Source organism: Cervus elaphus, chromosome 5 (assembly GCF_910594005.1).
Source record: "Cervus elaphus chromosome 5, mCerEla1.1, whole genome shotgun sequence".
In the NCBI taxonomy this organism is placed as follows: Eukaryota; Metazoa; Chordata; class Mammalia; order Artiodactyla; family Cervidae; genus Cervus; species Cervus elaphus.
Genome location: NC_057819.1, coordinates 106,283,756 through 106,300,472, shown reverse-complemented (window position 1 = coordinate 106,300,472; position 16,717 = coordinate 106,283,756). Strand labels below are relative to the sequence as shown.

Genomic DNA, 16,717 nt, shown 5'->3' with positions numbered 1-16,717 from the left:
GCCGGCAGGTGCGGTGGGCGCTAGAGGCCAAGCTCATTGCCTGCATGCGTCCTCCTTGCGGTCGGGGGTCTTGCGCCAGGGGGCTGAGGCCTGGCCTCGCCCACCTCCCACCGCCACCAGGCTTGGGCGTGGCACGCGAGTGCTGCGGGACCCACCTGCGCCTCCGCACCTTCTGCCGCCTCCTTCCCGGGGAGCAGGACGGGGGCGCGGTTTGGAGGAGAGTTGTCCTCGGCTCGGGTGGGCCGGGCGCCGTAGGCACAAAAAGGACACTGATGGCCCGCGGGAAGGCGCTACAGCCCGGGGACACATTGAGCCTGGAGCGCACTGAACCTCCGGAAACACCCATAAAGAAACTGAGTTAAGAGTGTAGGAACTGAGTGGTTCAGTGGTTAAAAATCCGCTTTCCAGTGCAGCGGGTGCGTGTTCCATCCCTAACCCTAACCCCTACCCCTACCCCTACCCCGGGTAACTAGATACCCCGAACTGGGGGGCAGCTAACCCTGTGGGCTGCAACTCCTGGGCATGTGCCCCACAGTGGGGAGAAACCGGAGTGCAACTACTGAGACCGAATGCCGCCAAAAATAAATATTATTTTTTTTTCTTTTCCTCTTTTCTTTTTCATTTATATTTATTAGTTGGAGGCTAATTACTTTACAATATTGTAGTGGTTTTTGCCATACACTGACATGAATCAGCCATGGATTTACATGTGTTCCCCATCCTGAACCCCCCTCCCACCTCCCTCCCCATCCCGTCCCTCTGGGTCATCAGTGAAAAATAAATATTTTAAAATATAGAGTTTAGAACTCTCAGCTCCCAAAGGTGTGGAGAGTGCAGTTCTTTCCCGAGGAACCCTGGGATTGGGTTTCTGGTGTTTTTTCTGGAGTAGGTTGAGGCCCTCAGTCCTGGGCTGAAATTTTTAGAAGCGTTTTGGGAGCCTACAGTTATTCCTGTTTTATTCTAGGAACATTTCCCTTCAGATAGAGAAGCTATAGATAGACTGAACAACAGATTAAACATTCAAAAATATCTCTGCAAAAATGGCAGAGTCCTTATACTGTGACAGTATGAATGGACGCCCAAAGCAGAAAAATCTTTCTGGGAAAGTTAAAAAATAGCACAAGGCTCTTCCAGGGGGGTTATTTCACATGAGAAAGAATGGAGGAAAATGCAGAAAGACTTGCTGACCTGTATCCTTCAGTCCTGTGGTGCTTGTAACTGCCCAGCAATGAGATGAAAGAAAGAGCCTGTAGACAGTGACAGAGGCATCAGTGTTTTTTGGACGGTCACCTTAATAGGTCAGAAGCAAAGGTCCTGGAGCAACTCCCCACCGAGTACAGGGGAGGTCAAGTAGGACATGGCAGCAGTCTTCACTGGAGGGGGGCTGCTGTCAGTTGTAGGAGCATGACGTTTCAAGCACCCCTTGGTCAACAGGAGGACTCCCACACAGCTCTCAGTTAGCAGCAGTCATGAAGGCTGATGTCTCCTGATGATGACCAAACATACTGGAGCCATTCTGGTCCTTGGGCTGGAACAAATTTTAGCTGGGGGTCAGGCTGATCACTGGAAAAGGCAATGGCAACCCACTCCAGTATTCTTGCCTGGAGAATCCCATGGACAGCAGAGCCTGGCAAGCTACAGTCCATGGGGTTGCAAAGAGTCGAACACGACTGAACAACTAACACACACACACAGGCTGATCATTCTGGTGATTCCTGATTAAACTTGAAGATTAAGATGGGGATGCAGGGACTTCCCTGGTGGTCCAGTTGTTAAGAATGCAGGGGACTCAGGTGCGATCTGTGGTCAGGGACCTAAGAGCCCACATGCCATGAAGCAACTAAGCCCATGAGCCACAGCTAGAGTCCCTGTGTGAAATGATGAGCCCTTGTGCTGCAACTAAGACCTGAAGCAGCTAAATAAATAAATATTTTTTAAAAAATAGACGAGAAGCAATCTTTTGCATAGCATAAAGGTGAGGCAGGGCCAGTGGGGCATGGGATGTACAGAGAGCAAGAGAGCAGCCATTTATGGGGACTGACAGACCATTCAACCATAGAAAAAGGCAGAGTTCCATGAAGAATTCAGGAGTGTATTGGTTGTGAAGACTAAATTAGGTAACAAATAAAATACCTACTGGGACATCCCTGGTAGTCCAGGGGTTAAGACTTCACCCGTGAAATGCAGGGGATGAGGGTTGAATCTCTGGTCCCAGAACTAAGATCCCACATACCACAGGGCAGCTAAGCCCATGCTCCACAACGAGAGAAACCTACCAGCCTCATTAAAGACCCAATGCAGCCAAAGAGTAAAATGTGTACTGTGGTGCCAGGGATGTGGTAGGTCCTCATAAAAGTGATAAAATTGCAAAGATCTGAGTTTCCAGATGACTCGGAGTAGGTTTATGAATCATTTTTGTGTTGATGATTCCCTGATTTACATATCCGTCAGATAGTACAAGGTCACACTGGCTGTCCTGGGGACCCAAATAGGGTGATTTGGTTGGACTCCATTAATGTCTAATCAGAGAAGAACAATACATTTTTAAGAGGGAGAGAAATAACACAAGAATGTAAGGTGGAGTAGGGGCTGTGCGGTAGCCATCTTCCAGCTTACATGACTCTGAGTAAGCACTGACAGCAGGCTTGCTTACTGCTTGTGCCTGGAGAGAGCCCAGCATTAGGTTAAACCACATCTCACCCCACAGCCCTGGGCAGTCCTGACAGCCCCACAGTCATGAACTCTGATGTCTGTGGAAGCATAGTAGACACTCTAAGAATCAGGAAACAGGGAAGTCCCGGTGGTCCTGTTCGTTGACTCCGAGCTCCCAATACAGGGGGGGTGGGATGGACAGATTCGATCTCAGGTCAGGAAACTAGATATCCCCCTGCTGCAACTAAAAAAAATCTTTTTAGAAACATATTGTGCTCTTTGGAGCTCGTTTTCAAAGCATTACTTGGCTTACAATCCTTTTATTATTATTATTTTATTTATTATATCACAGTTTAGATAGAGGCATGTTGCAACCCATGGAATGTAGCCTGCCAGGCTCCTCTGTCCATGGGATTTCCCCGGCAAGAATACTGGGAGTGGGTTGCCATTTCCTCCTCCAGGGAATCTTCCAGACCCAGGGATGGAACCTGCATCTCCTGTGTTTCCTGCACTGTTAGGCAGGTTCTTTACCACTAAGCCATCTTGGGAAGCCCTTGGAATTGAGGACTCCATGGCAAAGAAAAGTTGGGTGACTTGTCTGGTGTCACACAGATAGTAGGTGGCAAAGACAGGACTGGTACGCTTGCCACCTCCTTGGTAGAGGGAATCTTCCACAGTAATGTTCCTTGTCTAAGTTTAAATCCATATTTAAATCCTGATGAATAGGGACAGGCTCTTCCTTTTATCGTTCTTCCATGTTGGAAGACAGGTGTTTTAGTGCCAGACAGTGCCAGAGGATGGCACTGTCTCCATTTGGCTGTTGATGGAATTTCAGGGCCCTGTCTGTCATCAAGGCCTCTCTGTGTGTGCAGCACCCAGTTCCCATCAGCTGCATCTGGTGAGTGACAGCCAGGAGGGTCTTTGATTTAGTAAAATGCCAAGGCTCTCTCTAGGCTGGGGACTTCCCTGGTAATCCAGTGGCTAAGACTCTTGCCCTCCCATTGCAGGGGGCCCTGTGTTTGATCCCTGGTTGGGGAACTAGAGCCCACATTCCGCAACCAAGACCAATGCAGCCAAATAAACAAATAAATATATTTTTTAAAAAGGAAAAGAAGGGCTTCCCTGGTGGCTCAGTGGCAAAGAATCCACCTGCCAATGCAGGAGACACAGGTTCAATCCCTGGTCTGGTATCCATAACTACTGAGACCACATACCCTAGAGCCTATACTCCACGACAAGAGAAACCCCCACAATGAGAAGCCCATGCACCACAACTAGAGAACAGCCCCCACTTGCTTCAACTAGAGAAAAGTCCAGGCATCAGTGAAGACCCAGCACAGACAAAAATAAATAATTAATTTAAAAAATTCTTTTAGTAGTAGAAGATTGACGATCCCAAGTGCCACAACTAAGACCAAATAAATTAAAAAAAAAAAAAAAAAATCTCCAGGCTGAAGAACATCTCCAGAAACAAGTATAGTCAACACTGTCACATGGGGCAAAGTTGAGAAAGTCACACTTATTGTCACATGGAATAACTGGACAGGACCCTCGTCCTCGCTAGCTGCACCCACAGCTGATGACCTGTAGACAGAACTTTCTGCTTTCAGCTCTCCATCTCCAAGGTAAAGGACAACCACACTGCCCCAGTCTCCCCTGACCACAAACAAGCATGGCAACCTTCTCATTAGATCAGTGAAGACATTTGAGCCCTGACAGCCCAGCCAGACTTACTTGGGTTTATACCGCACCACATCCTCAGCAAAACCAAAACCTAAGAGGGTCACAGAAGCTTTAAAAGGGAGGGACAGGCAGGGAGGTACAGACTGCTTTCAACTGTAATCCTCTTGAATTTTCCTGTTTTGAGGGAGGGCTTTTTTTCCTAATCAAGGTTTTCGAGGCACAGAGCAATGAAGGAAAACCTGGCATAATACAAAATCGTCATGAAAATAGAAATGCCTGAAATTCAAGACTCCCTGTCAACACAAATAATAACCAGAGTATAACAGGAATGACAAGAGTTTTATTTGAGTCAAACAGAACTGTAGCCTGGGAGACAGCCTTGGAGGAGCTGCTTCGGAGAAGCATGGTTTTCAGCGCAGTTTTATATCTTGTCAGAACAAAGGACATCAAACAAGTCCAGGGTACATTCCTTCAAGGTTTCAAAAAACAGATGAGCAAATACACAGCGAGTAGAATCGCCTTGGTGCCTGGGAAGGGAGTCTTACCATGGAAGGAGAAACCAACACTGGCGTCCCAGGAGGGGAGTCTTTTAATATATATATATATATTTTTAACATGGACATTCTTTGCTTCTGGTCTGTGAACCCGTTAATGATCAAAGCAGATGTACAATGTACATTTGATAGGCCATAAACAGGCTGTTCTGGTTAGCATCAAATTCAAGTTAACTCCTGTATAAACCTGAATGACTTTCCCATACCGCAGTATGTGAAAACTTCTTCCATTATCCCCAAATCTGCATTTTTAAAACTTTCATGACATCCTTCTCCCATCATGGGATGTAGTGGCTTTTCTTCTCAATTAATCAGGAGGCCACAGCTTGGAGGAGTCCTGTCCTTGGCCTGGGCCTCCAGATTACCCAACATTGGTTTCTAATATTTCTAATGAAAACAATTTTTAAGTTTTTTTTTTGTTGTTGACCATTGTAAAAGCCTTTATTGAATTTGTTACAACATTGCTTCTGTTGTTTTATGTTCCGGTTTTTTTGGCTGCAAGGCATGTGGGATCAGGGATTGAACCTGCACCACTGTTAGGGGAATTAAGATTGAAGTCTTGTTCAGGCTTCAGAGACAAAGAAAGCAGAGCAGGCCTCTGAATTATCCCTACTCTGCTTGGATGCCACCCTGGCTACGTGCCTGCCTGCACTTGCATCATAGATAAGATAGGGAGTGAGTCTTGGAATTCTCCTGAGCCACGGAGATCCAACCAGTCTCCCGGGCCTGGAGAATATCAATGCTCACAAGATAAAACAGACAGCATTAACATGAAACCTGAAGTTTGCTCACAGATTGATGGCTATATCAGTTTGTGGCCTGGAATTTTAAGCAGGAACCTCAGAACTGAAGTTTTGAAGTCTCACCCACGAAGCGGGCTCACTGCCTGGGACCTTTTCCCAGTTCAGACTCCGGACTTGCTGTGACACGGGATTTCCCAATGCTGTTTAAGTCTGGATGTTGGTTAAAACCCAGTCTGATGATGTATCCTCTGCTGTTTCTATTTCTCTTTTAATGTTAATATATTGAAAGTAAGGTAGATAATTCTCTAATAAATATTGACATTGTTCATTTGTTTGCAACAAGTGATTACTTTTGTTAACAAATCCTTTGAACCTGAGATGAAAGTTAAAACTTTTGGCAGAACAACATGCTGCATTAGAAGCAAAGTTTAACCACTGGGTTGCCAGGGAAGTCGTTGCAGTGAACAATTATATGTCCCATCACTGCATTCTTCCTCCATAACAGTTACCCCTGGAGTCTCAATACAACGTCTCTTTATTTAGGGAGCTCATAAACATAAGCACTTGCCAAGTCCAGCCCCTGTGCTCACTCCCTTGGAAATTAGACTGAGCTGTGGATCTTGGGTTTCACTGTCACCAACACAGCTCTGATGAGAATGATCTGCACATACATCTTCCCATCCATCCTTAACTGGTTCTTTAGTACCTGTTCTCTAGAAGGGCAGATGTTTGGACAGAAGCATTTTTAAAACATGTGCCACGTTACAATCCAAAGAGCTAGTTCCAGTTTATGTTCTTTTCCAGTCTTGAGTGAGAATATCTATTTCCCCATACACCTTTGTCATTGATGGCAGTTATCCCTTTTTTGTATTTAATTGGACATTGACTGTTTTGTCATTTTGAAAATTTCTATATTTTGCAGGAGTTTTTTTTTGTTGTTCTTTTTTTTGGCAAATAGAGTTGTTTTTTTTTTTTTTTTTTATTAGTTGGAGGCTAATTACTTCACAACATTTCAGTGGGTTTTGTCATACATTGACATGAATCAGCCATGGAGTTACATGTATTCCCCATCCCGCATAATAGAGTTTAGTTCTAAAATAAGGAAGCAGTTCTTTTTTATTTCTGGGCATCAGCAGAATTTTGGTGAACAGCAGGGCTGGAACTAAGGTGAAGCAAGTGAGGCATTCTCCGAGGGGTGGGGGCTTATCTCCACAGTTGAAGTTTTTAAGTTTAAAAAAATTTTTTAATAAGATAAAATTTTTAAATGCAGTCTTTTGAAAAATAAAAATTGTTGGACTTCCCTGGGGACCCAGGGACTAAGCCTCCCGGCCTCCATGGCATGGGCTGCGAGTTCAATCCCTAGTGGAGGAATTATGATCCCATGCCTCAGGTGTGGTCAAAAAATACAAATAGATGCAAAAAAATCCATGATGAACAAACAAGCCAAGTTTTAAGAGGAGTTGACCCTGGAGGATTTCCCTAGCTAGTCAGTGGTTAAGACTCCATGCTCCCGTTGCAGCGGGCATGGGTCCGATAAACCCGAGGCAGGACCAAGGGAAAAAAGAAGACCTGACTGATGCTGCACAACTGCATGCCTGCCTCACTCCTTCGCTCCCCTCTGTCCTGGCGGGGACGGCGCTCACTTTTAAAAGGGCCCCCGGATGCCACCCGTACAAACCTCTGCCTTCCCTCCATCCGAGTGCATCACTGCACTGGCCTGTAAGGGGCGCATGCACAGCGCAATCACACTTCAGGTTTGTGTCCACATCCAGGAGGAGGGGCCCAGAACTCTGAGTCAGGTTTCAAGGGTGTCTCTGACCTTTCCTTGGGTTGAGGCATTCTTTCCAGGAGATTCTGAGCCCTCGACACCCGACATCTGTGGGAAAGGCACTGGCTCCTCCTCACAGTGACCTGCTGTGTGGCCAGGGCTGGAGGCTTGTGGGGAGGAGGGACGCGAGGGAGTGACCAGCCTGAAGGTGCATCCAGAGCTCCTTCACTCCCTCTCCTCTCTCAGCCCCCCATTCCTCCTCCACCCCCAGCAGGGTACACCTCACCCCTGGGCCATCAAAAGCGATAAGGAGGTGACTCGGGGCTCTGGCTACCTGGCATCTGGACACGGAACCAGCAATGGTGCTGTGGGCTGGCAGGCCCTTTTCCTGGAAGATTAGGGATGGAGCCTCCAGTCTCTGATGCCCTGATGACCTTGGGTCCACCCCAAATGCTTCCAATGTCATACGCGGCCACAAACACAGAGACTGCCGCAATCCCTTTCCATTGACAAGTAGAAGCTCTGGTGGTCTCAGCTGCCCACTCCAACCTACACTGCCCACCCCATCCCCCGACCCCGAGCACCAGACACAGTTTTCCTTCCTCCCATAAAGGCTTCCCTTTCTCCTTCTCTAAAGAATGCCAGGACCTTCAGATGTCCTGGCAGTTATTTAATTAACTGATGCCTCTTGTTCTTAATCAGGCCAGGAGAGCGCTCTTTCTTACTTCTACCTTTTTAACTTAGGAGCATATTTACTCACTTATTAAATAGTTTTGCCTTTCTTATCCAATAAAAAGGAAAAGTACTGTTCAAAAGCAGGGACTCAGGATTCCCATGAAGTGATCAATGAGCCCTTTAAAATTACAATACATCGTGTGCTAAGATGCTTCAGTCATGTTCTACTTTGTGCAACCCTATGGACTGTAGCCCGCCAGGCTCCTCTGTCGATCGGATTCTCCAGGCAAGAATACTGGAGTGGGTAGCCATTTCCTCCTGCAGCGGATATTCCTGACCAAGGGATTGAACCCGCATTTCTGGCATTGCCTGCATTGGCAGAGGATTCTTTACCACTAGTGCCACCTGGGAAGCCCTGCCCTAAAATTATGCTAGGAAATGTATTAACTAACATATGGGGACATATAGTGACAAGTGAGAATATTAAAAAAAAGTTATGTACAGTATAATCTCATCTCAAAAATGCACTGGAAGAGGGATGCTAACGTCTTTCTCGGTCTGGGAGCCAGATACACGAGTATTGTCACTTTGTGAAAATTCACGGTTGATTTCCCGGGTGTGTGTTAGTTGCTCAGTCCTGTCGAACTCTTCGACCCTTTGGACTGTAGCCTATCAGGCTCCTCTGTCCAAGGGACTTTTCAGGCGAGAATACTGGAGTGGGTTGCCATTTCCGTCTCCAGGGGATGTTCCCTGACCCAGGGATTGAACCTGTGTCTCTTGCATTGCAGGCGGATTCCTTACCCACTCAGCCAGCAGGGAAGCCCTTTTGGGTGTATACTACCCATTACTTGAAAGTTCAATAACCGATTTGGGAAGTAGAGGTAGCTGATAAAAATCTGCAAAAAAGAAAAAAACAAAACAAAAAACAATACCTCTGGGTGGTGAATGGTCAGAGATTCCAATTTTCTTCCAGGCACTGTTCTGATTTTCTTCAAAGAAATGTTTAATTCTATGGTTAAGAAACAATAATTATAAGTCAACTATGTTGTTGTTTAACTGTTAAGTCGTGTCCAACTCTTTTGTGACCCCATGGACTTGTATCCCGCCAGGCTCTTCTGGCCATGAGATTTCCCAGGCAAGAACACTGGAGCAGGTTGCCCGGTCCTCCTCCAGGGGATTTTCCCCAACCAGGGATCGAACCTCGGTCTCCTGCATTTGGAAGCAGGTTCTTTACCGCTAAGCCACCAGGAAAACTCTAAAACCAGTTGTACTTCAAATAAAAACAAAAATTGACAAATGCAATGAACTAATTTGCAAAGTAAAGAAAATAATAAAGTTGTTGCGTTTTTCAGTCTCATTTATCAAGTTCTGACTCCCGTCTTGCGGGGTTCTCTGAAAGGAGCCCCACCCTCCAGAAATCCGCTCCGCCCGGCAGTCGCTCGCGGCACGCCTCCCCAGGCTGCGCATGCGCACGGGCCCGGCTCCGCCCCCGAGTGGGTGGGGGCGGGGTGAAGGAAACGCCAGTGGTCTGCCGCGCGGTGGCGCAGCCCTAGTAAGGCCTTTAGCTCCCGGGTAAGGTGTGTTTTCCGTGACCTCGTGGCGCAATGGTAGCGCGTCTGACTCCAGATCAGAAGGTTGCGTGTTCAAGTCACGTCGGGGTCAGGCTTGCTTTTTTTCCTCACAAAGTACAGGGGCAGTAGGAGTACAGTCCAGTCCCATCCCAAGAGATTTCACCTCGCGTAGGTGTATTATCCTGCCGGCCTGACGGCTCGTCGGTTCTTTTTCCTCCCGTCGCGAAGACAGAGCTGATGCTCACGATCCTTCCTGGGAGCTGCTCGCCGGGCCTCTGAGCCACCCCTTCCCGAAGTCAGCCCCTCCCGCCCGACTCACGTCTCCCCTCCGCAGCCCCGCTACCCGGAGGGGCTCCCGGCGGGAGGTGTCCCCGCGGTCTCCGCAGATGGCCCTCCTCTGACCTCTCGGCGGGCTCGGCTGGAAGGTCCAGTCCGCAGGTCTGGTGGCCTTGGAACCCCCACCCGGGGCTGAACAGCGGCGGGGTCTGCTCGTGCTCCCCCCCACCCCCCCCCCCCCAATATCCCCGCCCCGGACCTGGGGACGGACGGCCGAACTCTGCGCTGCTCCGATGCCCGGAGATGCCCGGGCAGGTGGAGCCCGGCTTCCATGCAGGTGCTGGGACCCGCTAGCGGGTGGCGAGCGCGATCCTGAGGGAGACCAGGACTGGCCCTGCCCCGGAGTGGGCGGAAGAGCCAGCCCTAAAGAGCCAGCGTTTCAAATCTCAAATGACGAAAAAATCCCCAGGATTAGATCTGCCGGCAGACGGGTGCAGAGCTGCAGAGTCTGAGGAGCTGCAGGCTCAGGCAGCTCAGGGTGGCTGTTCTCTTGCTCTCTGTCCATCCTCTGCTGGACCAGGGCCCGCTTCCCCTACACCTTGCGCTCAGGACTGACCTGCCTGCTTAGTGGCCCCAGGACCCAGCTTATCACAAGGGCAGTGAGGGGCTGCCCTCTGCTGGTCTCCCTGGTAACTAATGAGCCCACCTGAGGTAGTTTCCCGTATAACCGCAGTCTCCCCTTCCCAGGGAGAAGGCAGGCCGTCCTGTCCACCTCTCCGTCCACTGCACACGGTGGGCTGTAGCTCCAGGACTTTCTTCAGAGGCGTTAAGTTCCTCCATATTCAATCATCCATGTCTCTGTTGCTGACTCTGGCTCTCTCTTCCACCTTGAAACTGGGCAAGCACAAGGCTGGTAGTCTCGCAGGCCACCAGGAGCACATCTGTACAAGCCCAGACCTCACACGTGGAAAAGAAAAACATGTCAAGGGGTTCTTCGAAGGAGACGATGAGGGACCAAGGGAGTACTGGGGAGATTTCCCTGTGCCTTTGGATTCTGGGCAGCTTGTGAACCTGGTTGGAAGAATTGGGAGATTAGATCCAAAGGGAGTAGCCCTTAGTTTCGTGAATGACAATGTAAAAAGACTCCTCTGGGTTCCTGAAAAAAAAAATAAAATCCACAGGATCCACCCTTCACCTACAGCTGTTCAGTTTCCCTTACCCTCGTGACCAGAAGAGAAAGGAACATGGAAAGGCAGACACAGAATGACCTGGTCGCAGGAGCTAATAATCTATGGACATTACCAGAAAACATGGTGAAGGTGATTCTCAAAAATGGCTTTTCATACCACTTTGAATAACTCTTCTTGCATACTGTCAGTGAAATTTATGTATGTTTTTACTGTATAGTTTGAGTAATGGAGATGTACATGAAACAAAAAGAAATAATAGATTTTAATTAATTTAAATAGAATTAACATGACCTTCTAAATTTTAATAGAATATCAAATGTATGCAGCAATATTGTATTTATTTTGTTTAAAAATTTTCATAAATGAAAAACAACATCAGAAAATGAATTACTAAGTAAAATAAAAAATTTTTTCTCTCTGGAAAAATAAAACAAGTTGCGCAAAAACTTTAAACACACAAGATATGTAAACACATACTCGGCATTTTAATGTGTAGGACTGTGGTTGGGAGACATACCAGCTCTGGAAGAGCGGTAAACACTGACTTGTCCTGAGTTGGCAACAGGGACGAAAGTTGGAAAAGCTGCCAGTTACTGATCAAAGGTGGGGTGTTTGAGACCCACTGTTACAGGGGTTGTTGTTTAGCTTCCAGGTTTTTATAGGAGATGACAGGCTGCCTTCCTGGGCTGGTCACCGTCGATAAGGGGTTGGTTTCCTGGGCGTGCTGCTGCCCACTGTGAGTTGGGCTCTATTTTTATACTGGTTTGGCTATCATCCATGTGTATATTCAGTCTCTCAGAGGGTGTTTATTCCCCAGCTGTCTCCCTGCAAGGTCGCTGGAAACCTCGGCCTGGACAAATGTCCATGGTTCCTGTGGAGTGACCCTGCCACAGGCCCTCTCTGTCCCCAAATGCTGGGACCCATGCCTCCCCTCAGGTCTGCAGGCCCAGGGCTGACAAGGCACCCCACACTCCTCCCAGCCTCAGGCCACTGTGCTGTCCAGGATTCCAGGGCTGGGGCTCCCAGGGAAGATGAGTCTCTGGAGACCGCTGCTGCTGGACTCAGGAGACTGGCACTCTCCGGAGGACTCTGGATGCGTCCTGGCATCCCTGGCTGCAGGAGATGCATGGTTTTGGGCGTCAGAACCTACCCCCCAGTAAGTAGGCTGAACATAACTTGTGCGAGTCTGTGTGCCTGAGGCCAAACAAACTAAAATGTAGGCATTTGGAGCAGAGAAAGGTTTATTGCAGGATTGAGCAAGGGGAATGGGTGGCTTGTGTCGTCTTCAAATGCTGAACTCCCTGAAGGATTTCATCAAACATCTTAAAAAAATATTCATTTGGCGATACCATATCTTAGTGGCGGCACGCAGGACCTGCAGAATCTTCACTGCAGTATGCATGATCTTCAGTTGCAGTTGCAGCATGGAGGATCTAGTTCCCTGACCAGGAGACAAACCAAGGCCCCCTGCATTGGGAGCATGGAGTCTTAGCCACTGGACCACCAGGGAAGTCCCAGCAAAGCATTTTGAAAGGCCAGGGGAGGGAGGGTGTCCCCAGGGTCTGTGGTCAGCTCGTTTGCAATTCTCTGATTGGTTGATGGTGAGGTCACAAGGTGGGGTCACAGGGGTTCACAGTATCAGTCCTTAGGCCCCTAGGTCTTGGGCTCTTAATCAAGTGTGAGTTTCTCCCATTTGGTGGTGGTTTTTAACATATACTTAACATATTTTAACATAATACTTTTTAACATAATACTTCCTGCAAACCCAGGAAGTATTCCTGAGATGCTGTGATCTGTGAACTTCACAGAGGAGCTACAGCAGGGGGGTGGGGGGGGGGAGGCGGTCTGTCCTGGGAAGGCCCCGCAAGGTCTCAGCAACACAAACCAAGGTCTTCAACCTGCTTCCTCTTTCCCCTCCATGCCCACTTGAACTTGAAACTCATTACCTCAATCTTCAGGTGTCAGTGCCACTCCCCACCTTGTGGGGGGGCAGCCTGGCTCGAGGGGTGACCTCAGCCTTGGGGGACATGACCAGGGCAGAGGGGTCCCTGCGACCCGGCTCACTAGAGCTGCCCTTTGCGGAGACGATGCTAGAAAGCTGAAAGAAAGAGCGTGAGGTCTGCCGACTTTGTGCTCCAGGGAACACACGTTCTCCAGGGGACACACTGAACTGACAGTGGCGGAGAAGAGAGATGAAAGCGGCCGAGGGAAACCTGGACGTACCTCCAAGTGTCCTGAGCAGACGGCAGAAGGCGATCTCATTTGTACAAAACACACCCTGCTCCACAGGCTGGAGAAGAACACACAAGATCATCAGCACTGCTTCTCTGGGGTGGTGAGATATTTGCCTGTGTTTTCTCACTTTTCATCAACAGTAAAGAATCTGGAATCCAGTATGCCCATCTGGAGCCCAGCCCTACCTCTGTATGACCTGGACAATTACTGTCACCTCTCAGTGTCTGGTTCAGGCAGTAAAGAATCTGCCTGCAATGCAGAAGACATAAGAGACTCGGGTTCAGTCCCTGAGTTGGGAAGATCCCTTGGAGGAGGAAATGGCTACCCACTCCAGTTTTCTTGCCTGGAGAATTCCATGGACAGAAGAGCCTGGCAGGCCACAGGCCATGGGGTCACAAAGAGTCGGACACGACTAAGCGACTAACACACACATTCAGTGCCTGATGTCCTTGTCTGTAAAGTGGGAGCCACCAGGGTTCCTGGCTCGGAGGACAAATGAGAGAACTGAGGGGGTGGATTTACACAGGGGGCTTCAGACACTACAGACCCTCCTGCTGTGCTCAGAATTTTTCTAAGGTTATTGCTGTTTCCAAGGCCAAACCCCCTTCTCAGTAAAAGAGGATTGCATCAGCGGAACCACAGCGTGTCCTGCCTCCCCTCCAACCCAGACACTCTGTGCGCTGTGTGCTGTGACAGGGCCCTGCAAAACCCTGCTAAGGTCCCCCACCTGGGCCTCCAAACTGGCCCCCAGGTGGGGATTCCGACCACAGGTGGGAACCCAGCAAGGAGGAAGCAGGACTGCAGCGGCCAGCAGAGGGCGCCAGAGGCGAACCCAGCCGAAGCGGGCCGTTAACCGCGAGCATCTTTTTCCCTCCAGCGAAGCGAACGCCGAGCCTTCCTGTTTGAGCGCCTGTGGGAGAATTTCTGGAAAGCGATGTGACCCTCACCTGTTTTCAAGTGGTCATCTAACACTTTCACCGTTATGTAATCGTTGCAGGGGTTGGCATGTTGTAAATAGTAACGTGTTAAAATAAAAGGGCTACATCATTAGTTTAACTATAACCCAGGAAATATTAATACCGCCAGGAATTGATACTAGGATGAATTTAAAAATATAAGAACAAGCTCTTTATTAGACAGTCTGCATGTTTCCTCTTTTTCTTTGTATTTTCAGTCCCACCCTGCCATAAATGTATAATAACATGATATGCTTTTAAAAGTATACTTCTCTCTACAAAGATGCAAATGTAAATTATAAAACATAATTTCATAAAATTAAAATGTGTTGGACTTCCCTGGTGGTCCATTGGTTAAGACTCCGCACTTCCAATTCAGGGACTGTGGGTTCAATCCGTGGTTAGAGAATTAAGATCCCATGGGCCACACAGTAAGGCTGAAAAACTTAAAAAAATAAAATATCTTATTTCCTGAGACCCTAGAGATCCGAAGTTTTCATTTTTCTTTGGAATTGAATTAACACTATAATAATGTTAACATAGTACTGATACAAACTGTACAAGTATGAGTTTTGATAGTAAAATTTGAAATGATCAAATTGCCTCTTTAAACAAATCTTAAATTTTATACCAGAATATAGCTGATTAACAAAGTTGTGTTAACTAATAGTCTCTTTGTTTGGCACTTCAGAAGTGTTTACACGCTGGGATGGCACCTCTAGGGAGGAGCTGGCTGGGTGAGAAGTGGCTTTTTCTTGACAAAAGACTCTGTCAGGGAGAAAAATGTTTTCCTCTGCCCTTCTAGGTTCTTCTGGCTGGTCTAAGAGAGACAGAGTAACAGGAGAAAATAAGTACAGTTTAATGTTGAAACCATTTACCTCAGATAGGGACTTGAACTCGGCCAAAACCCATGGTCTTCCAGCTAAAACCCAGACCTGGTTTCAGCACCTAATGGAGCTCAGGTTCTTAATGTCTCATCGCAGAAAGCATTCAGTGAGAGACAAAATGATAGATAAGAAGTGGATTTATTCAGAGAGAAACACATTCCACAGACAGAGTGTGGGCTGTGTCAGAGGGTGAGTATGGCCTTGAGATGTCGTGTGGTGAGTTTTCAAGGGCTGGGTGGTTTCACAGGCTAAACCACAGGCTAATGAGGGGAAGATTATTCCAATTGTTCTGGGGAAGGGGCAGATCTTTCCAGGGATTGGGCTACCGCTCACTTTTTTTTTTCCCAAGTTCTTCACTATTCTGTTTTTTTTAATATATATGTATATATAATTAAATTTATTTATTTATTTTAATTGGAGGATACTTGGCAATATTGTGATTGTTTTCTCCATGCATCAACATGAACTGGCCATGGGTATATATGTGCCCCCCCCAATCCTGAAACCCCCTCCCACCTTCCTTTCTACTCTATCCCTCTAGGTTGTCCCAGAGCACTGGCTCTGGGTCCCCTGCTTCATACACAGACTTTTTGATCTTTGATGGTTGACCTTAGAATTCTCATGGTGCCTCTGGGTGTGTCATTTAGCTTGCTGATGTGTTACAGTGATGTGTTACTGAGGATCAAGGTCTAGGCCTCTGAGTCATCTAGGTTGCGCCCTGCTCCTTCCCTCCTGTTTCAGTATCAGAGACTTCCTGGGGGTCCAGTAGCTAGCACTTTGGGTTCCCAATGCAGGGAGCCTGGGTTCCATTCCTTGTCAGGGAACTAGATCCCACATGCCACAACTAAGACCTGGGACAACCAAATAAATAAATAGGACACAATGGATACTCTTTAAGGCCCATCCAGCATTAATACTCTAGTCTTCTCTTCAGCCTTTTTACTCTGCGTGTGGTCCTCAAACCTGCAGCAGAGACTGCCTGGGAGGAGAAATGCAGACCCAGACCCCACCCCAGCGCCACTGACCCCTTGTTCATCATTCAGTTTTGTTTGACTCTTTGTGACCCCAGGGACTGCAACACGTCAGGCTTCCCTGTCCTTCACTATCTCTTGGAGTCTGTTGCTCAGACTCATGTCCATTGATTCGATGATGCCATCCAATCATCTCATAGTGTCACCCGCTTCTCTTCCTGCCCTCAATCTTTCCCAGCATCAGGGTCTTTTCCAATGCGTCAGCTCTTCGAATCAGGTGGCCAGAGTAGTAGAGCTTCAGCTTCGGCATCAGTCCTTCCAATGGATATTCAGGACTGATTTCCTTTAGGATGGACTGGTTTGATCTCCTTGCTGTCCAAGGGATGCTCAGGAGCCTTCTTCAGCACCACAGTTCGAAAGCATTGATTCTTCAGCCCTCAGCCTTCTTTATGGTCCAACTCTCACATCTGTACACATGAGATGCTTTTTAAAAACATCTTCGGGTAATCTGCAGATGCTCTCCTACATAAATTTGAGGCTCCTCAGAGGGAAGAAT

The 16,717-nt window shown here is 47.9% G+C and overlaps 1 protein-coding gene and 1 non-coding gene across 3 annotated transcripts in view; both read left to right on the top strand.

The window, feature by feature from the left end:
• The first annotated feature begins 9,665 nt into the window (after nt 1-9,665).
• On the top strand, nt 9,666-9,737 carry TRNAW-CCA. The gene has a single exon. It is a non-coding gene; the product is annotated as a tRNA-Trp (tRNA).
• Nucleotides 9,738-11,937: 2,200 nt separating this feature from the next.
• Nucleotides 11,938-16,717, top strand: part of SLC47A1 (solute carrier family 47 member 1) — a 39,185-nt gene continuing 34,405 nt past the window's right edge. For both annotated transcript variants that reach the window (XM_043903993.1, XM_043903994.1), the window contains exon 1: nt 11,938-12,268. In XM_043903993.1, coding sequence (XP_043759928.1) covers nt 12,023-12,268 — 246 coding nt within the window. In that variant the 5' untranslated portion in view covers nt 11,938-12,022. The remainder of the gene's footprint in view (nt 12,269-16,717) is intronic.